This window comes from Trichechus manatus, unplaced genomic scaffold (assembly GCF_000243295.1).
Source record: "Trichechus manatus latirostris isolate Lorelei unplaced genomic scaffold, TriManLat1.0 scaffold00203, whole genome shotgun sequence".
NCBI lineage: Eukaryota > Metazoa > Chordata > Mammalia > Sirenia > Trichechidae > Trichechus > Trichechus manatus.
In genome coordinates, this window is record NW_004444139.1 from 1,893,964 (window position 1) to 1,917,000 (window position 23,037).

Consider the following 23,037-nt stretch of genomic DNA (forward strand, 5'->3'; position numbering starts at 1 on the left):
AGTCAGTAGGTGAGGCGGGCCGGGGGAGGCCGACCAACGTCAGGGCCCTGGCCAAGGGCAGGTGCAGGCAGAACAGGCCACCACTCAGACGTGGAGCAGCGCAGGCCAGCTCTGCCGGATCGAGGTTCTCAAGAGAAGCTGGAAATATAAATCTCCCAAATGTAAAGTCTCAAAATGCACAGTTAAAACATCTTATAGACATACCCGCACACACACCCGCAATATGCAGGCTGAAATCAGCTGTTCGGACGGCAGTTTGTGACCTACAGTTTGTGTCTATAAAGTACTCAACACAGGGGCTGAGGAACTAGTACTATCTACGTTTTTTTTTTTAAACTAAAAACCCAATATCCTCAGACTTTAAAATAATCATTCCTCAGACTTAGAAAGCTTTAAGTCAGGTAACCTGTACCCGCTGCTGTGGATTCCGACTCATAGCGAAAAAAAATTTTCTCATAGAGAAAAATTGCCCCATAGGGTTTCCAAGGAGTGGATTCGAACTGCCAAACTTTGGGTTAGCAGCCAAGCTCTTAACCACTGCGCCACCAGGGCTTACCTCGGATTCAACAAACGTGGCTCAACAGATTTTCTTTGATACTACAAAGCACTGTACTCCAATTAAGAAGGGAAGTTTAAATCATAGCAATTAAGTTCAAACAGAAAGGCCGAGCCTAATGGCTGACTTCTACAAGGACCACATTAGTCTCACATTGTCTCAGCCCGCTAACTATCAGACTCACCATAGAAAGGAACCCCAAAACTTCAGTCATTAGGACTACAAAAGACAGGAGCCCCACATATTAACACTACCTGCCAGGCCCAAATTAAATGTTTTATAAAATCTCAGGTCTTCAAATGTCCTGGTCACTTCTGTCCCTCCCCGCCTCACAGGGACAGGGCTTACCACCCTCTGGCACACGGAGGAGGGTAGGAAGCTAGAGAAGTGAGCACCTGTCCAAAGCCCACAGCCAGTGAACAGCAGAGCCAGGATCTCAACTGCCATTTCTCTGAGGGCACATTCCACGTTGTTCTCCCTCCAGCACACTACATTCCAGTGTCAAAATAAGGGCAAAACCCTCAAGGGAGGGCGTCGACCCTGGGTGTGAGCCAGGGTTGGGAATCTAATCTACCCTGTTCTCCCAGAATACCAGACCAGACCTGCACCAGCCACCCTGGGGAATGGGTGTCACAGGACCAGCCAGGACACAGAAGGGCCTCACAGCTCCACCTCAGGCCACGGCTGAGCAGCGTAGGAGCCCCCAGCAGAGGCGTTGCTTCTTCCCCCTGAGCACTGGTGGCACAGCCTGGTCAGCAGCAGAGAGCACTCAGCACTCGGATCAAGGAAAAGGGTGTCAGATGCTTTAAGGTGTTTTCACGCTTTGAGGCTGTGTCTCCAACCCCTCAGAGCAAGACAGCAGGCAGCAAGGGGAGGCCCTTCAGACACGGCCCTCCAAGTGACTGCCTCAGGCTAGCCAGGGGCTACAAAAACGAACCCAGGTTTTCAGGCACAACTTCAGCTTTAACAATTATCGAGTAAAGGCACCTCCCAAAGGAGGCTTGTGGGATGACAGTTCAGCCCTCGGCTGCTAACCGGGAGACTGGCGGTTCGAACCCACCCAGTGGCTCTATGGAAGAAAGACCTGGAGATCATCTGCTCCCCATAAAGATTACAACCTAGGACACCCTACAGGCAGTTCTACTATGTCACACAGAGTCACCATGAGTGGAAAGGGCTTGATGACACCTGACAACGACAATGGGACTTCCCGCTACGCACAGTCTCAGACGGCTGGCTGCCTTTGCTGCAGCCATTGCCCCGTCCTCCTCGTCAACACACACAGGCTTTGTTCTGGAATCCACACCGCGAGGAGACTGAGAGAGAAAGCCCTCTTCAGTGCACGGCCACCACAGAAACCCTATGTTCTTCCCAGTGACCGGGTTACGCGCGCGCACGGGACACAGCTCTTGACTGTGAAACATGAGGAGCCAGTCTGCAGGGAAGGTGCCCAGGGAACTCTAAAAAACACAAAACACTTAGGGAAATATGAACACTGACTCTAACTGATGATACTGGATTATTCATGACAGGGGGACAGAAGGTGATAATGGTACTAGGATTATATTATCGAGGAAAAAAGCTCTTAGCTTTTAGAGTACTTAGGAATTAAATGACATGATGTCTGGAATTTGCTTCAAAACAATCTAAACTTTGCTTCAAAATAATGGGGATGAGGGAAGGAAAACAGATGGAACTTCACCTTAATAACAGTCGATGGAGCTGGATAAGCAACAGCACGGGACAGAGGACAAGGACACAGAAAGGACAGCCCTTTCTCGACCAGACGCCTGTGCTGTGACCTTCAGGAGAGCTGAGAGGACAGAGCCCAGGTGCACAGACGGCGGAGCAGGAAGACATCACTGAGCCACAAAGCCGCGAGCCCCCAGCTTCAGGACCTCTGGGGGATAATACGTTCTCCCCATTATTTTCACAATTTCGAATTGGGTTTTCAGTTACCTGTAGCCTCAAGCATCCTAAACCCTGCCTTACCCTCAGTACATCTAAGGCCCACTCTGAGAAGCTTCTGAGGGGCCTCCCCTGCTGAGTCACTCTGTACTCAAAGCAGTATTAAAATAAATTCTCACTCCCTAAGACGTGGCAGCCTGCTTCCAGAAAGATCACAGCCTTGGAAACCCTATTAGGCTGTTCCACTCTGCGCTATAGGGCCGTGGTGAGTCGGAATCGACTTGACAGCAACGGGTTTGCTTTTGGTTTTTTAAGACAGGAGTGACTTGCAGATGTCATTGTAAATGCCCAGTCCAATCGCTGTTAGCAGTCACCGGGAAAGGACGCCCAGGCGCGTCTGTTACGGAAGAGCTGGCTGCTGACTACAGCGTGAGCACAGGAGTGCCCGGGCAGCACTGACCCAACACAGCGTCCGCTCGGGTCTAAGACGTAAACAGTGAGGAGGGGAAACTCATTAAAGCCCCCATGAGGCCTCTACTCAATACGAAACACTGGCAGGCGGTCCTGGGACTGTAAAGAGGACCAAGTTGGTCCTGACCCTAAAGACTAGCAGGAAAGACTGAGGAAAGAAACCCAAGCTTATAATAAAGCACACGTGACGTACACACGCACCGAGGAGGAGGTGAAATTAACGCGGTTACTATCAGGGAAGCCGGGTGGTAAGGGTTCCTGGGAGATGGGGGGGAGGGAGAGGTGTGGGCGAGCGCGCACGCACATAATGCATTCCCACAGCCAGGTGTGACTATAGGATTGTTTTCAGGGTGCTCAGTTTGGAATACTCTGGCAACAGACTCCATCTACGAGAGATTACTAAAAGCTACCCACAGAGCACCAGCTTCATTTGACAGAGGGGGAAAATGAGAAACACCGAACAAATATGAACTTTCTCAACACCGTGGGCATGTTGCTCTAGGGCTTGGCCCACAAAACCACTACAGGGCACAAACTCCTGACCAAGGCCTGCGGGGCTTCCTAGCCCGTAAGGCACACCCAACCTTACAAAGATAACTAGGCGGGAAGTCACCCACTTGCATTTCTGGCTTAATGAAACATTTTAAATAAGCCTCACGCCTTCCATCTTGTGAAAGAGAAATTATTCCATCCGTCTGCTGCTTCATTAAAGAATTATAAAGAAGAATCCCATATTCTTTATGACGATTACACACAGAGGTAAGATGGAATTCAATTTAAAGACATTACCTCTGTTTTTAAGTCATATTACCACAAATAATCAGGTCAGGAGCACCTGATATTTAGGAATGATATACTGATTTCCGGTGAATGGAGGCATTGCGAGGTCTCTACCAGGGCTGCCAGTATTTGGTATGTGGGGGAAAAGGAAAAACATGGCCACCCAAATATCACAAATATATGTCAAGCCACTAACACTATCTTAAATGTTTTTGTATTTTAAAAACACTGTACACCTAAGACTTCCTCAGAAGTCCACTGGGATGTGGTTGGCGTGTGATACCTACAGGAGAAATCGTGAGCATCTCCAATCATCCAGACCGTGAGGAGACTGCTGGGTGACTCAGTCCTCCACGGGGCACACCAGCACCTAAGAACAGGTACCCTTCAAAGCACGTTCACCTGAAGGGTCCTCACAGCGACTCTGCAAGGCCTGAGGAGCCACGCACTGACCACTGCCCTCACTTCAAAGAAGAAACTGAGGCTCAAGATTCAAGTGCCCATCGAGGCCCCTTGGCTGGAAGGTCGGCAAAACAAGGACCAAAGCCTGGCCCTCTGTCTGCTAATCCAGGCTTTTTGCACCACACTAGGTGGCTCAAAGTTTTAAACTCGACCATTTGGTGGAAACCCCAGTGGCCCAGTGGTTAAGTGCTACGGGTGCTAACCAGAAGGTTGGCAGTTCAAATCCACCATTTGGCAGCTTTAGAACGGTATGTCAAACTGTTCTCAAGACTCAAAGCTATTTTATGCTCTTAAAAACAACTGAATTAATGTTTTCAGAATACAGATTGTGCGGATCACTTGAAATTTAATCTGTGCTACTTCCAAAATAAGGAGAAATTTGTTAAAATCCCTAGAGATCTTACAAATTAACCCCTTTTCTAGATCTAAAGTGGTAAATAAAAAGAAATCGAAGTAGTCAAACATGAAAAAAGATTAATTCCTTTTGATGTCCTTTCTACAGAATTTTTAGGGAACGTCTAAGAACTGGCAAACGGGGATAGCAACGCTGAGGCTTCATCTAGTCGGAACTTCAGGGGAACTCTGGGAAGAATTCGGCATTCTTGGCAGCTACCTGAAAAGCGTCAAGTATGAGAATGTAGCTGTTTCAAAAATGTAAATGTTCCTAAGGCTGCACTCAAAATCTCCACGGGATAAATGGCCTCTGAGGCAGGGACATATGGCTTTCCTCCACAGCATCCAGCAGCGGAGGGTCCTGGGATAACTCAACCTTTCCTCCGTGCTTCCTCCGGAGGGTATTTTCCACCTCAGTTCCAGAAGCAAAACCCAGTCAGCAGCCCCCTCCCCTGAAAAGCCTAAGTCTCCACACAGACAAGGCAGACCCCAAGCATAAGCTCTTGGTACATGTATGTGGAAGAGGAAGAAGGGGAATAAAGGAACTGCTGGATTCTGGAAAGCATGCTGGAAGATAAACAAGTCGATTGATTTCAGTGCAGTCCACTGCAAACTCCTGATAAAGTGGAGACTCTCCCCACTCCCAAACCAGATTTTTGACAATGTCACGTGTTGTGGTCCTCGTGTCATGGCCTGGTTTTGCACTGCCTCCACAACTGAAGTGCCTTTAAGGATAAGCCAGACCTGTCCCTCGCAGACGTGGTGCGGAGATTTCCACTACCTGCCGGTCACTGCACGCACCTGAATTAGGAATGAGTAACGTCAACCAGCCAAGCTGGCTTTTCTGCTGTCCTAAAGGATACCACGTGACAGCAGATACAGCCCCAAGGTGTGACCTCTATCAAGGGTTTTCTCCACAGAACACAAAAAATGGAGACCAGGACAAAAGAGGAAAAAAAAAAAAAAAAGGCAAAATGATCCATTTGGTAATTTAGAATCTTTTTTTTAAGTAGGTTAAGTTCATAGTATTTTTAAATTAATGTGGAAAATAAAATATGATTCAGTAAATAAAAATACATAAAAGTTGTCTTTCTAGTGTCATATTTTCCAATTAAGGGCGGATAAGAGAACAAACGGAGAGAAGAAAGTAGGTGCAGGCAAGGGAGACCAAGAAAAGGGCGACAGGCAGCGACGGGACAGGGAGGGCAGATGACGACAGGCAGTGCGGCCACTGGAGAGCTGAGGGGAGCTGCAGGGGAGCGGGGCCGAGACAAGGGGCGGGAAGGACAGAGAGGCATTCGGGCACGGTGGGCTCAAGTTAAGCAGGAGACCCCGACTCCTTTTCTTTAGAGGGCATTTTGGCAATTACCCAGTAAGATTTAAAACGGGATGCCTGTTTACCATACATATTTTTACATAAATTACTGAACCTATTTTCTGCCCCTTTATCTAAGGAAGTGTTCTTCCTATCAGTTTGTATGTGCTAACGTCATAATAAAAAAAAAATGACAAAAAGAAATAGAATTGAACTGGGTAAGCACTTCTAGCACCCAGACTTGGAAAGCTCATCAACTGCCTGGTACTGACTCACAGATTAACAACCTCTCTCCAACCTTCCTGTCAAGGAACTGGGGTGATTTTTTAATTGAGGTAAAATTTACATAAAATAACATGCACAGTTCTTAAGGGTGCGGCTCCAGCACTTTAAATAATTACATACACCAGTGTAACCGCAGCCCAAAGCGAGACACAGAACATCTCCATCACCAATCTCCTCTCCCCTCTGCCAGTGACTGGCTCCAATCAGCACAGACTCCTCTCCTGCCGTCCCAGCCATCTCTGGCTGCAAAGATGGTGACCCGAGGGATATTATCTTGGAGGCTGGTCTAGATGACATCAAGTTATGGGGTAGTGATCACTCAGCCTTATGTACAGAAGACAGGGGAAAGGTCTCCAGATTTACCTGTGATATTTTATAAATGCTAATGTGTAGCTAATATCTTAGACAATAATCAGAGTTTTAAAAAGATGAAAAAAGTCCCCACCCACCCGTCAGGTATACACAGAACACTAAAAACTGTTTGTAACCAATTACTTTTTCCCAGGATTTTCTTTCTCACTAAAAATGCACTCACCTGGCTGTTTGGATCGCCGAGTAGGTTACATATATGTGGCACGATCTTGCTTAGTGTTAAAGTATGAGCTCCAGAGCTGAAAACAAAAGTTTACTATTAGTGAGAACAAAGGAAAGAAGACACCTTTCTGCCCGCACTCTTCCCCTCTCCTCGCCATCCCTAGTCCTCACCCCACCTCCCACCAAGGTTCTCTCCTTCCAATCTATGCTGTTTCCAGAAGAAACACACCATGATGGGCTTCTGGCACACATCAAACTCGCCGGTTGAAAACCCTGAGTGCTTCTCACCGCCAAGTCTTCCTGGCATGTGAGGCTCTCTCCCATCATGCCCTAACCCTTCATGGCCTCTCCCCTGTACTTGCCCAACTCTGCATGACCATTTGGTAATGTAGCTATTATTCTTTTGCAGGCAAGTCTCTTCAGGGTTGTCACTGATGTCTCCATCTCTGTGCTAACATCACGCTCTACCAGAGGAGACTGATAAACAGCTGCTGGATGAAAAGGCTGTGCTACATGGCTGCGGGGCTTGCCAGGCTAATATGCCCTATGGTGGGACATATAAGCTATTTACGACTTTTCCCCATCATGAACACTGCTGCCAGGCACATCCTTCATGAACACAGAACTCCTGGCTCATCTGATTACTTCGTTGGGATAAATTCATGTAAGTAGAACTACTGTGATCAAAGAGTAGAAAGACTTTTTTTAAAGCTTCGTATAAACCAGGTGCCCTCAAGTCGATCCTGACTCATGATGACCCCGTGTGTGTCAGAGTACAGCTGTGCTCAATGGCTGATCTTTCAGAGACAGATCACCAGGCCTTTCTTCCAAGGTGCCTCGGGATGGACGCAAACCTCCAAGCTTTCAGTTAGCAGCGGAGCATGTTAACTCTCTGCACCACCCAGGCACTCCAAGCTTCACATACACATGACCAACTTTAATGGCACTGAAACACACTGACAACACACCAAGAGGGGAAATCTATAAAGTAATAAAGCACTTTGTTTTTTAAAATAATGTATATTTATAGTCTGGAATAAAATGCAACAAATATTAACAGTAATTATCTGAAGGTGATGGAATTATGGGTGATTTTTAATTTCTTCCTTATATAAATTTTTCCATGATACACATATTGCTTTCACAACTATAACTGATTTGCAATTGTGAATTTTAAAAAAGCCTCTCCTACCAGTAAATACGTGAAAAGCTGTTTAACATCAACAACCACTAGGGAAACACAAGTTACAACTACAATGACAGATCACTACACGCCGGTCGGAATGGCTCAGGTGAAAAACAAAGATAACACTGAATGCTGACGAAGAGACGGAGAAACCGCATCACTCATCCACTGCTGGCGGGAATGGAGAAGGGTACAGACATTCTGGAAAACAGTCTGGCAAGTTCTTGTAAAACTAAAAACTGAACTGCCACATCGTGCTCTTGGGCATCTACTCCAGAGAAATGAAAACTTACACTCGTGCAGGAACATGTCTATGCATATCCACGGCAGCTTTATTCGTAATAGCCAAAAACTGGAAACACCGAAATGTCTTTCAACAGGTGTGCGGTTAAACTGTGATACATCCACACCATGGAATACTACTCAGTAATAAAAATGAATGAACTATAATCACTGGTAACAACATATATGTAACCTCAAGGGAATTATGCTGAGTAAAAACAAAATCTGCATCTACAGCGTTCTTGAAATAACGAAATCAATGAGGGAGAACCGACAGCACGAGACAGCCTGGGGTGACGACACATGCCTGTATCTCAATTACGGCCGTAAATACACGGAGCTACATGTGTGATGAAACTGCACAGAACCACCCACGCGCACACACACGTGAGTGCATGTAAAACTGAAGACATCCAAATAAATCGCGGGTTACAGCAACGTCAATTTCCTGGCATTGCTATTATGCAAGATGTTAACACTGGGGTGGGTGAGGGGTGCGCAGGACTTCCGTGTACACTTCTTTGCAACTCCTGTAACTCTATAATCATCTCAAAATAAAAACAGAAGCTCTGACCCAGTGAAAATTCCCATTCAGCCCAGACTTACGCATTGAGTGTTGCAATAAGGCAGAGACAGATGCCCTCTCGCGTGCGGAAATTCTTGTGTTTGAAGCCTCCGAGCATTCTGTCCCACACGTACTGCAGAGGACAAAGGAGAGTTGAAAGAGACAAGATTTCTGCAGCCTTTCATGCAGTGAGGGACAGAGAACAGAGGGGCCTCTCTGCGGGTGCCAAAGGCGTCTCATCCTCTACCAACCCGGTTAACCCTCTGAACACCACACTGAAAAACGCTAGCTTATATATCAACTTATGAAAACATACTCACTTAGATAACTGCATATAATTCTCTCAATAACCCTGAAAGGGACCTATATCTGTCCCCATTTTACAGGTGAGGAAGGTGAGGCCAAAGGTTAGGTGACTTGCCAGAAGTCACATATCACATTGCTCCCTAGCCTAGATAAGCTTTCCCCACCCTGCCCACAAGTCTGTCTGGAAAGGCTTTTCCCACATCCTGCCTCACCCTGACCATGGACAGTGGGATCCTGGGGGGTTCCTTCACCTCAGGAGCCCCAGCTCACAAGCAGACACGGGCGAGGGCTCCAACCACGTCTCCTGACTCCTGGGACACCATGGGGCCTCTCTTCAGAGAAATGAAGAGACACTTGTATAAATTAGCAAAGATTCTAACAGATTAAACCAAGCACTCAATACCAATGTTAAGTCTACTAATTGTTTTTTTCCAAATTATACCCTTGGCTGTTAATTGCTTATTCAAATAATCCTATGTTATGAGGAGGGCAGATTGAATGCTATGGGGATTTTCACTTGTAGTACACCAGCTCAGAAGAAGCGAGTCTCGTTCACCCATGTGCACGCACGCACGTCCTACCTGAGGGTTAGCAGCTTGATCCATGATCTTCAGCAGCAACGCCTGGTCTTGCTCCCTCACAGAGTCTTTAGCATCTCCCAGTCTGTCAATTAAACTTGGCAGCACTGGAAATCAACATGCAAATTATTGCAAATAATTTATTACAAATTATTCTGAGGGGCTGTGTTCACTAACTGTTGATATTTCTATTAACTGGGAAGACAAAACCCTGGCCTACATGACGTATGTCATTGTAAATACCACCAATCCTCGCTCCCAGCTCCACCCACCCTGCTGAAATCCATGAGACTTAGGACTATCAAAACCTGAAAAAGGCTTTGCACAGACAAACAAACCATTTATTCTCTCCCTTACTCCACATCCTTTATCCCACAGCCAGGACCCAACATATCTTTAAGCTGGTAAAATATTATGAAAATGGATCCCAACTGAAGATCTTGGCAAAAAGATGCCATACAAAAGGAAATTTAGGTAGGTAGGAAGGAAGGGCTCTGCTTTTCTTTGCTTGGGGATTCTAGGGGCAGGCATTTGTGGATCAATGTACTGCTCATACATGTTGTCTATTTTTCAGTTTCCTGTCACACACAGACCTGCGTATCAGACATAGCCCAGCACTCTAGCCTTCTCACACACCCAGGTGTGGGCCAGGAGTCTAGGCTTAAGGGCACTTGTACATCAGAGGTCAGCTGACTCTGCTTCTTCTGAGAGCCTGCAAGCCTTTCTTTTACAAAAGATATCCCTGAGTAATTCAAGGAGGAAAACACCATTAAACTATCACACTTCTAAAACTAAGAGGTTTTTTTTTTTTGTTTTTTTTTTTTTGGGAGATACAGAGACAGTTACTCTATGCCAAAATGGAGAATGAGTTTATGACCTTATCTAAAGGAGCTCACTAATCAGAAAGTTAACAAAAAGAACAGAAGGACATACACGGAGATTGAGAAATTCTATAAGGAAATGCTTGCGCAAGCACAGCTATTCAGAGTTAACAGTGCCATCAAGAAACCTCAGGTGTCCAAATCATGAGATCCCAAATGGTGAAAGCATCTCCAAATCCATGAAACCTGTGGTTATTATTTTTATGTTATTTTGTGGACATTTTGTTTTCCCTTCAAAATAAGAGTGTGCATTTACAATACACTTGTAATGACATTTACAATAAAAATGAAAATAGTAATTCCAACAATAATCTTTGGGGGAGGGAGGCGGGAACTGCATAGGGTTTGCAAGATTTCTCAAGAAGTGCCTGTCAGTAAAGAGAAGAGTGAGGGGTAAATATGACTCAGTTGGCACTAAACAGTGACGGCTAATTTTGTACAAAAAATAAAAGATTAGCAATAATACTTCACATTAGACCACGTATTAATTAATACTCCAGGTTAGAACAAGGAAGTTGTGAGAAACCAGGCAGAAGGGTATGGGGAAGGAGGGGACACTTCAGCAGGTGCAGCAAGGCCAGTGGATCTGGGGTGCACCCAGGATGGAGGGAAAGCAGGGGTGCAACCCTGCTGGGGGCTGGAGGAGGAGGTTAGGGCCGGCTGAGGGGCGGAAGAAACTAGAGGGCAAGCCTGGAGAAGGAGGCTGGGGGCCGGAGGGGTTAGACGGCGCTGAGAGGAGAAGTGAAGGAGGTGAGGGCAGGCTGGAAGGAGTCTGGGGGCCGCTCCACACGTGCCCACAACTCACCTGTGCCGATCTGCGCCTTGAACCGATCCTGCAGCCGGGTCACTAGCGCAGACAGGATGTCCATGCCCAGAAGAACTACCTGCAACGGTAAACATCGGACTCCGGTTAGCTGCTAGCCCGGGGGCCAGCGCTCCCGCCCACCGACTGCAAGAAAGCCCCCGCGTTTCTGGCTTGGACACACTTTAGGAGCCTAGAGCGTGCGTGCTTAACTGAAGAAGACTGAACTAATTATCACAGGTAAGTACAGTTTACAGAAAACAGTCGGGGACGAGAAACGAAAATAAAAAGCAGCCGCAAAGCAGCCGGAACCCCAGAACGCCCGCCGCCTGGCACGGCTGCCCGCGCCATGGCCCCACCCCTAGCCGAGCCCGCCCCAGCGAGGGGCCGCGCATGCAAATTACCTCGCGGGCGCGGGGCCTTCTGGGTAAAACCCAGTGGCCCCGCAGACGCCTCTGAAAACAAGAAGTTGGTAGTCTGCGCGGGCAGCTGTACTCACTGGAGGTATGCCAGCTACCAGGTAACCACAGCGGACCCATGAATTAGTCACCACAACCCTACCCGGTATTTGCGCTTCCTGGTTGCAGCGCTACCGCGCGCACCCGCAACCATCCTTTTCTTGGGGTTGCGCTACTGTCCAATGAACGTGTAGTGAGGACAGTACTGCTAACACCTGTACAACACACTCGCATCAAATAAAGTTTTGCTTTATTTTGGTGCAATTTTTGGAAACAAGGGAAAAAAAAAACGCTTTTCCTCGCCTTGTAAATTCAAAAATAGTTATTTCAAAATTAAAAATTTACTACATTTACGGTAGGTGGCGCTCACAACCCTGACAATGTTTGCTCTTTAATCATTCTCAATTTAAATATTGCTCCTTCTAAAAACACCATGAAGGCTAGTCCGTGGTTGGAAACACCAGATGCTCAATGGGAGAATAAACATTATCCCACGAAGACGCCTAGGAAACTGTCGGGCAGTTCCACTCTGTCTGTGGAACCCAGGGTACACGAAAAGTTGTTCGACCTCATTTAGGGAATCTTTCAAGTCTGTATTTGTGCTCCACTGCTCCACTGGCCGAATAAAGTTTTGGAGTCTGCAAATACGTTTCACAGTCTGCCTTTACAGTTCTAATTTCAGCATCCAGTATCAAACCCGTTGCCATCAAGTTGATTCTGATTCATGACGACGCCTTTCAACGTAAGACTTCAATATTCTGCAGTAGCCATCATTAAAATGAAAAGCTCTAAAACCTTCCTCAGTAAGAATCAGTTTTGCAGTATGCAACTTTGTTAAACACAGTTCAAACACAGACCAGGACACAGTCCAATATTCATACAAAACGACAAACAAACACGACTGATGAGGTCCTACCCATCAGCCAGTGGTAGGAGTCCTCGGATACTGCCTGTCTCTGCATTCTGCAGCTAGTAAAAGCAAAAACTGCAGGCTTTTCTACTTAGCTTTGAAATCCACTACTTCAAAACTGAAGAAATCAAAATTTGCACAATATTCAGCACAATGCATAAGCTGTTCTTGCAACGGATTAGCTAATTGAAGATATTAACAAAAATAATTTTTAGACTTTTTATTTTTAGAAAGAGAAGAGAACACTGATTTGTGGACCAAGCACAGACTTTTTGGAAAAATCTGTAATGGGGAAAAAAACTTTAACGACTTTACTTTTGAACTAGAGGATTTTATCACTTAAGAAACCAGCCCATCCGTGCACACTAACTTCAAGCTTCCCAGGAGAACAGTATGGGGACGGGGGTAACTGGACAGTGGAGAAACCTCCCAACAGTCTTTCATCAGGCTGACAGTATGTACCTGGGTATGCTGTGAGAAAAAGGCACTGCACCTCTGGGATCTTTCTCCCAAAAAAATCACAACCCCGTCTACTCATGAGAAAAATAGCAAGCAAGTCTCATTTGAGGGGCTTTCTATAAAATACCTGATCAGTGCTCCTCCCAACTGTCAGGGTCATCAAAAACAAAGAAAGTCTGAGAAACTGTCAGTCAACAGCCCAGGGAGACATGACCACTAAATGCGATGTATCCTGGGTAAGATCTGGGCACAGAAAAAGGACATTAGAAAAAATGATAAAAATTAAGATACTCTGAATAAAGTATGGACTTCAGTTAATAATAATGTATCAATATTGGTTCATTAATTGTAACAGCTATACCATACTAATGTAAGTGTTAATAACAGGAAACTCGGTATGGGGTATTTGGGAACTCCTTTTTGCAATTTTTCTGTAATTCTCAAACTGTTCTAAAAAATAAAGTTTATTTGGTTAAAAAAGCAGCCTATCAGTTATTTACAATTAGCTTTTCTCTAATGAAATCCTAAGCATCTGACCTCTGCATTAAAGTCTGGAGGAAGGGGGTTACTCGTTACAATAGTATTAATAACACTAATAAAACAGCCTGACACGACCTTGCCTTCAGTTCCTGCCACACCTCTTCATCAGTCATTCCTGGCTAATGTGCACCTACGAGGACTATTGTGTTTGCAGGTATGACAGCCCACGTCATTAACCTATCTGTGGAATCTGCAGGGCACAGGCTTCAGGCTTTTACAGGATGGGGGTTTACTTTAGGTCTGACTACAGCAGGTCTAACTACGTCCTAAACAGTAAAGTTTGAAAAGATCTTGCCTAGACTTGACTGGAGGTGCAGCTAGACCCCGGAGAAACTCAGAAGGAGAGACCACGGCGGCCAGCAGGAGAGGAGAGCGCGCAATCCCAGGCACCTTCCCAGGGGATTGAACGCCTGGACTCAGGAAGGAAACAGGAGTCCCACGCAGTTGTCTATTCACCCTCCTCACAACCCCAGCGGCAAGGAGGAGGATCGTCAGCTGCCAATGCTTATCTTCACAACTCAGGCCTTTTTCCTGTGCTTCCAGCTCCCTACTGAAGTAGGGGATTAATGAATAAAGTCACTGTCCAGAAGACAAGCCAACTGTATAACTGTAAAACTTCTCTGTGCCTCCTTCCTCATCTATAAAATGGGAACAATAATAACAGCTACCTCATAAATTGCTGTGAGGGCAAAATAAAGTATGCCCGTGAAGTGTATGAAACAGTGCCTGGCGCACGGTAGGGCAAGACTACATGCCTGCTGGCCATCCTCACCAGATGGTGTGACTGCCAGGAGCATCCACCTGGGCAGTCAGTGCTCCGCTGCGGGCCTGGACGAGTCCTGAGGAAACAGGAGTGGGCTGGCAGAGAAGGCCCCCAGCAAAGGATCACACTGACCGAGGCTAAACCCAGAAGAAAAAGACTCCCACCGAAGGAAGAGAAGACCTCCAGGCAGAGGGAAGGGTGTGTGCAAATGTGAGAGCAGGTGACCAGCTCCTCGGGGTTTGAGAGAGCTGGGCAGGGGGTGGCTGGGAAGTCGCTGACAAGGCGGCTCCAGGAGGGGCGGAAACAGTGGGGGAGCCACCGCAGGGCTGTAAAGGGGAGGGCCCAGGGCGCTGAAGCTTCCAGACAGGGCACCACGGCTGCCATGGAGAAGACAGCCTGGGACAGCAAAGGGCAGGCCGGGGGCAGGCTCGCCACCAGCACCGACTGCCTTTGGGTCTCACTAAGCTGGTGACTCTGCAGGACTCCTGAGCACCTTTTACATTTTACATTAAACATTTTATTTAACTTTCCCTGTGTATGCTTGTTTCCTCGGCTAAACCCCTTGAATGTAAAGATTATGTCTTTCATTCCCTCAAAATTCCCATCAGATATAGCACAATACTGGGCATATCATAATCCATAATATGGTGATCAATAAGTCTCCATTTTATTGACTACTAATGAATGAGGCTAGAACAGATGAGTTCTCAAAGTCCAACATAGTTCTTTTATCCTAAAATTGTTTTAAATGCTTTTAAATGAGATGCTGATAGCTAACTAGGCAATTTAGACCAGTCTTCCTGCTGAGAACAGCTAAAAAGGCCGGGTATAATAAAACAATCTTATCTAAATATAATGTACAAGAACATCTGCTTGAAAGCATCGGATTGCCAAGGAGGCACGGAAAACAATGACCGGGTTAAGAAACGTAGAAAGAGAAGCCTGCAGCGATTGGCCCGCTTGTACGCTGGAAACGGAGAAGCCAGACACTGAGAATCACTGATAGCCCTTGGGGAGAAGGGGACAAAGCTGGAATCCCAAGCCCTCCAAGGTAAGCTTGGTTGCCCAGCTAATCCCAACATTTTAGGCTAGAAACCCAGAGGGCTCTACTTAGGAAGGGAGTGAATTTGAAAGGAAACAGCCCTCACATGGACCGCAGCCCAGTTTACAGGCATCTGTGTGGCCCAGAAAAACTCTAGTTTTCTGACAGTAGAAAGGTAATCCTAAACTGCTACTGCCCTAAAGCCCCTGGCAGATAAAAGCACAAACCACTTCTGGACAGGGTCCTAGTTTAGTCATCAATTTACTTCTGTAAATAATGTTCCAAAGACAAGGTCAGAAACAACCAGAACCAACCAGGTGACACAGGACAACCCGAACGGAAACTAAGAAACGAACCACACCTGGATTCTGAATACGAGAATGGTCAAAATAGGATCTGACAGCTCTTACTACGACAGAAGAAAAAAGACAGGATCAAAAGTTTTGGAAGAGAAATGACAGTTTTTGAAAACTAACAGATTTTCAGAAGAGCCAAATAGGAACTAACATTAAGTACTCAATGGATGTGTTTAGAAGCAAAGGAGACATAGATGCAGAGAAAATTAAACATCCAGAATGAAGTACAGAGAGGCAGAATGATGGAAAATTCAAAAGAATGAGTAAGAGGCAAAGACAGAGTATGAAGATCTAACATAAATTTAGATAAAGTTCAAAGAGGAAAGGTCAGAGACAATAATCAAAAAGCAACGGCTGATGGTATACGGTTTCTTACTGAGGTGATAAAATGTTCTGGAATTAGATAGTGGTGATGGTTGCATGATTCTGTGAATATACTAAAAACCACAGAATTGCACACTTTATAAAGAAAAAAAAGCTGAAGAGACAATGGCTAAAAATTTTTGAAACTGAAGAAAGACATCAAGTCACAGATTCAAGAAGCCCAATGAATCACAAGGAAACTAAATGAGCAGAAATCCCCACCTAGATATATTAGACACATCTTTGAAAATATAAAGAATCATCATCACCAAAGAGAAGGAAAAATATCTGTGAAGTGATGAAAATAACCAACAACCTAGAATTCTATGACCTGAAAAATGTATCTTTCTAGAATAAAGGTGAAATAATTTTCACATAAACAAAAACAGAGATAATTAGTCACCTGCAGACCCACACTAGAACAGTTCCAAGTGGAAGCCAGAAAATGTACAAAGGAACGAAGAGTAATTAAAGGTAATTAGTCATTAAATCTAATAAATATTGACCATATAATAGAAATAATGTTTCTTGTAGAATTTAAAATACAGAGAAAAATAAAATAAGTGACAATAATCTATATAAACAAAATGAAGACCTGACACACGCCACAACATGGATGTGCCCAGGAGACATGCTGAGGGAAATAAGTCACGAAAGGGCAGATCCTACACGATCTCACTTATATGAAATAAATATATAAACCAAAAAAACCTAAACCTGTTGTTGTTGAGTCAATTCCGACTCATAGCGACCCCACAGGACAGAGGAGACCTGCTCCACAGGGCTTCCAAGGCTGTAATCTTTACGGAAGCAGGCTGCCACATCCTCCTCCCGCAGAGAGGCTGGTGGGTTCAAACAGCCCAGTTTTCAGTTAGCAGCCGAGCCGCTTACCCGTTGTGCAACCAGCACTCCTTAAACAAATATACAGAAATCAAAACTCATTCGTGGCTACCAGCAGAGAAGGGACAGAGGAAGAGGTAGTTTTGCTTAGGGTACACTGAATGTATGTTCCTGTTGGGATAATTTGGAAAAGGATAGCGAGAATGGTTGCACAATTTGAAGAATGTCACCAATGTCACTGAATTGTACAGGTAAAAAGCGCTGAACCCCTGGATGTTTTGTTGTGCATATTTTCACCACGATTTAAAAAAAAAAAATTAGGTAGCAATAACCATTGTTAGGAATGAAAAAGGAGACACTGTTACAGATCTTAAGGAGCCCTGGTGGCACAGTAGTTAAGCGCTCAGCTGTTAACCCAAAAGGTTGGTGGTTGGAACCCATGAGCCACTCTGTGGGAGAAAGATGTGGCAATCAGGTTTCTTAAAGATTACAGTCTTGGAAACCCTGTGAGGCAGTTCTACTCTGGCCTATAAGGTCAGTAGGAGTCCAAGTCGACTCAATGGCAATGGGTTTTGGGGTTGGTTACAGCTCTTATTGATATTTTAAAAAAGAAGGATATTAGGAACAACTTTGTACCAACTGACTTAAAACTTTAGGTAAAAAAGACAAATTTCCAAAAACACAGTTTACTAAAACTGACATCAGAGGAAATGGGGACTATAAATAGAACTACTCAAGAAATCGACTCTATAATTTAATACTTCCTCTGAAATATAACTCCAGGCCCAGGCTTTACAGGAAAATTCTTTAAAACACTAAAAAAGGAATAAAATCTGACAGATAATAGAAAAGGAGGAAATATAACCTAACTTGTTTCATGAGGCCTACATAACCTTGATACCAAAACATGACAAAAACATAAAAGGAAAATTGTAAGTCAATCTTACTTATGAACACAAGGTTTTTAAAAAAGTGAGAAAAAACCCAACCTATTAGTGCACTAGATCTAGCAATAGGTAAAACAAATAATACATCCCAGCCAAGTTGGATTTATTCCAGAAATAAAGGTTGATTTAACATTAATGAATCATTCAATGCAATTTGCCATATTAGTAACAAAATTTTTCTACTTTCTTATGTTAATCACACCTCAATGGATGTAAAAGCATTTGAGAAACTGAACATCCATTTCGTTCATGATAGAAAAAATATTCTTAGATTAGGAATACAAGAATACTTCCTTAACTTGATAAAGGAAATAAAACAAAACCTATGTCAAACACACAGTTAATGATAAAATGCTGAGGCTTTCAATTTGAGATGGGAAAGAAGACAAAAATATCCACTCAACAATTTCTTTTCAACATTGAACCAGAGGTCCTAGCTAATGCATTATGGTAAGAGAAATAAAGGTATGGAAATTCAAAAAGAAAACACAAAACTGTCATTATTAGAGGAAAATATACCTGTTTGAAGTACAAAATCTAGAAGATCTACAGATACGTTATTAAAATTAATAAGTGAGTTTAGCAAGATTAAGACAAAATCAATATACAAAAAAAAAACTGCATTCCTATACCAGCAATAAGACAAAATGGAAATTTAAAAGGAGTTGCCTTTTTTAACTGAATAAAAACAGTAAATAACAAGAATTATAGCTAACGAATATAAATCTTACTAAAAAAAAAAAAAAAGCAGTGGAACAAATAAAAGATGATGAAAATAAATGGAGAGATAAAAACTGTAAATTGGAATACCGAATAGTGTCAAGGAGCCCTTGTGGCACACTGGTTAAAGCATTTTGACTGCTAAACGAAAGCTTGGCGGTTCAAATCCACCAGCCGCTCCCTGAAAACCTTGAGGCAGTTCTACTCTGTCCTATAGGGTCGCTATGAGTCGGAATCGACTCGACAGCAACGGGATGATGATGAATACTGCAAATATTTCAATTCTCCCAAATTGATCTACATACTCAATAAAGCCCTACTCAGAATTCAAATTATAATTTTTGTAGGTGAGTAGCAAGTTGATTCCAAAATATATGTACAAATGCAAATGGCGAGACACTGATTTGGTAAAACAAGTGATACAACATGCTCTACCGGCTATCAAGATTTGTTATAAAACAGAAGGAATGAAGGCGATGTGCTATCAGTTCAAGAACGAACAACTGTACCACCAGAACACAACAAACAAATGCGTGCCTATACGGGCACTTTCATTACGCTGAAGGAGGCACTAGAAAGCTGGGGAAGAGCGCCGCTGTTTTGAATACTTTTCTATTAACTGAAATCAACATGGATTAAAAAAGAAATTGACTACTATCTCATGGGACACCCAAAAAAATGAATTCCAGAAAATAGATGTAAATGTGAAAAGCAAAACAGTAAGACTTTCAAAAAATAACATAAGAAAATATCTTCATGATCCAATGGTAGGGAAAGCTAGTAAGATACAATAAATAAATTAGAAATGAAAAGATTGATAAACAGGACCGAATTAAAAAATTTAAGCATATCAAACGACATTAAAAGAGTAAAACCAACAACGGGCTTCATTCTAGAATATATAAAGATATTCTAATGGTCAGAAAAGAAGCCCTGGTGGCTCAGTGGTTAACTGCTCAGATGCTAACCGAAAGGTCGGTGGTTTGAAACCACCAGCTGCTCCGCAGGAGAAAGATGTGGCAGTCCGCTTCTGTAAAGATTTACCACCTCAGAAATCCTATGGGCTAGTTGTACTCCATCCTACAGGGTTGCTAGGAGTCCGAATCGACTTGACGGCAAGGGGTTTGGTTTTCTGGTTTTGAATGAGCAGCGTAATCTTTATAAACGACGGGCAAAATATCTGAATAGGCACTTTACTTTTCTGATTGTTATAAAGATCAATGGATGGGCAAAAGAAACAACCACTTCACCAAAGGAGATACCAATAGTCATAAATACATGAAAAGTTGTTCAACACCAAGCTTTTAAGACCCCAGGCACTACTCAATGAACTAGGAGGTACAAGAGAAGCACTAAACGCATTATTTTAGTGAACTAGTAGGCCAATTAACCGGGACGCTCCATGAGACCATGACTCTAAACCGAAACTATTATGTCCTCAAAGTGACATCTTTGCTTTTTAACACTTTAAAGACATCCTCTGTAGCGGATTTGCCCAATGTAATACAGTTGTTTGATTTCCTGACTGCTGCCTCCAAGGGCGCCGATTATGGATCCAAGTAAAATGAAATCCTTGACAACTTCAATCTTTTCTCCGTTTATCATGACGTTGCTTACTGGTCCAGTTGTGAGGATTTTTGTTTTCTTTATGTTGAGGTGTAATCCACACTGACGGCTGTAGCCTCTGATCTTCATCAGTAAGATCTTCAAGTCCTCTTCACTTTCAGCATGGTTGTGTCATCTGCATATCACAGGTTGTTAATGAGTCTTCCTCCAAAGCTGATGCTGCGTTCTTCTTCATATAGTCCAGCTTCTCAGATTATTTGCTCAGCATACAGATTGAATAAGTATGGTGAAAGGATATAACCCTGGCACACACCTTTTCCTATTTTAACCCACGCAATATCCCGTTTTCTGTTCAAACTACTGTCTCTTGATCTACGTATATGTTCCCGCATGAGCACAATTAAATGTTCTGGAATTCCCATTCTTTGCAATGTTATCTATAATTTGTTATGATCCACACGGTCGAATGCAAAATGCACAGTCACTAAAACCCAGGTAAACATCTTTCTGGTATTCTCTGCTTTCAGAAAAGGTAGTTGAATAGTGTCTTGTTTAATTTCCGTATGTTTTTGTACGTTCCAGTTTTTTTTTTTCCCGTTACTGCTTTCTAGCTTCACTTCATTGAGATCAGAGAAGATATTTTGTATGATTTCAATTTTTTAAATTCATCAGGACTTGCTGTGTGACTTAACATGTGGTCTGTTCTACAGAATGATCCACGTGCACTGTCACAGAATACATATTGTGCTGTTGTTGCCTGAAGTGCTCCATGTATGCTAAGTCTAGTTGGTTTATATTGTCATTGAGGTCTTCTGCTTCCTTGATCTTTATAGAGTTCTGTCCAATATTGAAAGTGGTGTATGGTAGTCTCCAACTTTTACTGTAATGCTCTCTCTCCCTTCAATTCTATCAGTGTTTCCTTCATACATTTAGGTGCTCTGGGGTTGGGTGCATATATACTTATGATTATTAAATCTTTTTGATGAATTAACCCTTTATTGCTATATCATGTCCATCTTTATCTCTTCTAACAGGTCTTGTCTTAAAGTCTGCTTTGTCTGACATTCAGATTGCCACCTCAGTTTTTTGTTGTTGTTGTTGCTATTTGCACGGAGTATTCTCCCCCATCCTTTCACTTTCAGCCTATTTGTATGTTTGCGACTAAGTTGTGTCTACTGTAAACAGCATAGAGTGGAAACATGTTTTTTATATCCATTCTACCACTCTCGGCCTTTTGATTGGACCATTTAGTCCATTTACATTCACTGTAATTACCGAGAAGAAGTGACTTCTGCCATCTTGTTTTTTTTGTGTGGCTTAAGCATTCTTTGTCCTTTTCTACTGCTTGCTGTTGTGTCTTGCTGGTTTACTGTAGTGAGCCATTTTGGTTCCCTTCTCATTTTATTTTGTGTGTGTTGTTTTAGTTATTTTCTTAGTGGATGCCATGAATATTGCCTTAAACAGCTTGTATTTATAACACCCTAGGGGTTAAGCTGGCACTAACTTCAGTAACATACAAGAAATTCTATATCTACACCATTCCATTCCTCTCTCCCTCTCATTTTTTGTCATCACTAATCATGTGCCCTGTGACATAATTTTATCCTTGCTTTTTATACATTTGTCATTAAACAGCACGAAGGACAAAATAGTTAGAATTATCAAGCATGAACACCTTGATTATTAGCTCTTATACTTGTCCATGCTATTCCCTTTATTCGAGATTTTTCTTTAATGTATGCCTTTGAATTATAATACTTTCTAGTGTCTTTTTCCTTCCACCTGCAGAACACCCATTTGAACTCTCGCGGCTCCTGTCTGCTTCGATTCATGCTCATTCCTGAAGGACGGTCTCACTGGACACAGTACTCTCAGCTGACGGGCTTGTTGGTTTGTTTGTTTCTTTCGGTACTTTAAACAGACCATTTCATTGCCTTTTGGACTCCAAGGTTTCTGAGGAGAGACTGGCACTTAACCTCACTGGGGATCATCTGTGCGGGACTGTTTGCTTCTCTCTCACTGCTTTCAGGATCCCCTCTTTATCCTCACTTCTTGAGAGCTGGACTGTGATGTGTCTCAGGGTAAATCTCTTTGGGTTTATGCTGCTTTGAGTGTTTCAGCATACTGGATTTGTAGATTCATGCCTTTTGTCAGATCTGGGAAATTTTCTGTCATTATTTCTTCAAATATTCTTTCTGTCCTTTCTCTCATCTTCTGAAATTCTCATGATACATACATTACGTCTCCTGATGTCCCATAATTCCATTAGATTGTACTCAGCCTTCTTGAGCCTCCATTCTTCTTGCTCTTCAGCCTCCGTAATTTTGACTATCTTATCCTCTAATTCACTGATTCTTTCTTCTGCCTAATTAAATCTGTTGTTCAATCCTTCCATTGTGTTACACATTTCAGTTACTGTCACTTTCATTTACAATATTTGTGTTTGGTCTCTTTTTATCTTCAGATCCTCATTTTGCTCTTACATTGTTTTCTTTACTTCTCTTAGATATTTTACTGTTTCTCCCTAACTCTTTATGTTTAACGTTGCTGTATGATATTCTTCCACTCTCTTCTTCACGCGGTCTCTCACACGTGCTCTCTCACTCCCTTCGCCATGTTCGTTTGGACAGGCCACGGTTCCTCTCTTCTTTGTGGGTCCTGTGATTTCCTGGTGGGGCACTGGACTCTTTCTTAGTCCCTTCAGCACTTGGTGTTGTAGCCCACACCACTTTCTGCAGAGCCTTCAGCCTTTGCTTATCATTTCCTCTC

The 23,037-nt window shown here is 43.5% G+C and overlaps 1 protein-coding gene and 1 non-coding gene across 13 annotated transcripts in view; one reads left to right on the forward strand and one right to left on the reverse strand.

The window, feature by feature from the left end:
- CLASP1 (cytoplasmic linker associated protein 1) overlaps positions 1 to 23,037 on the reverse strand; it is a 350,733-nt gene that overhangs the window by 216,931 nt on the left and 110,765 nt on the right. For all 12 annotated transcript variants that reach the window (XM_023742167.1, XM_023742168.1, XM_023742166.1 and 9 more), the window contains exons 3-6: positions 11,308 to 11,386; positions 9,625 to 9,728; positions 8,779 to 8,870; positions 6,706 to 6,781 (exon numbers count right to left, since the gene is read on the reverse strand). In XM_023742167.1, the coding sequence (XP_023597935.1) occupies positions 6,706 to 6,781; positions 8,779 to 8,870; positions 9,625 to 9,728; positions 11,308 to 11,386 (351 nt within the window). The remainder of the gene's footprint in view (positions 1 to 6,705; positions 6,782 to 8,778; positions 8,871 to 9,624; positions 9,729 to 11,307; positions 11,387 to 23,037) is intronic.
- Positions 11,912 to 12,037, forward strand: LOC111822745 (U4atac minor spliceosomal RNA). The gene has a single exon (XR_002825861.1). It is a non-coding gene; the product is annotated as a U4atac minor spliceosomal RNA (small nuclear RNA).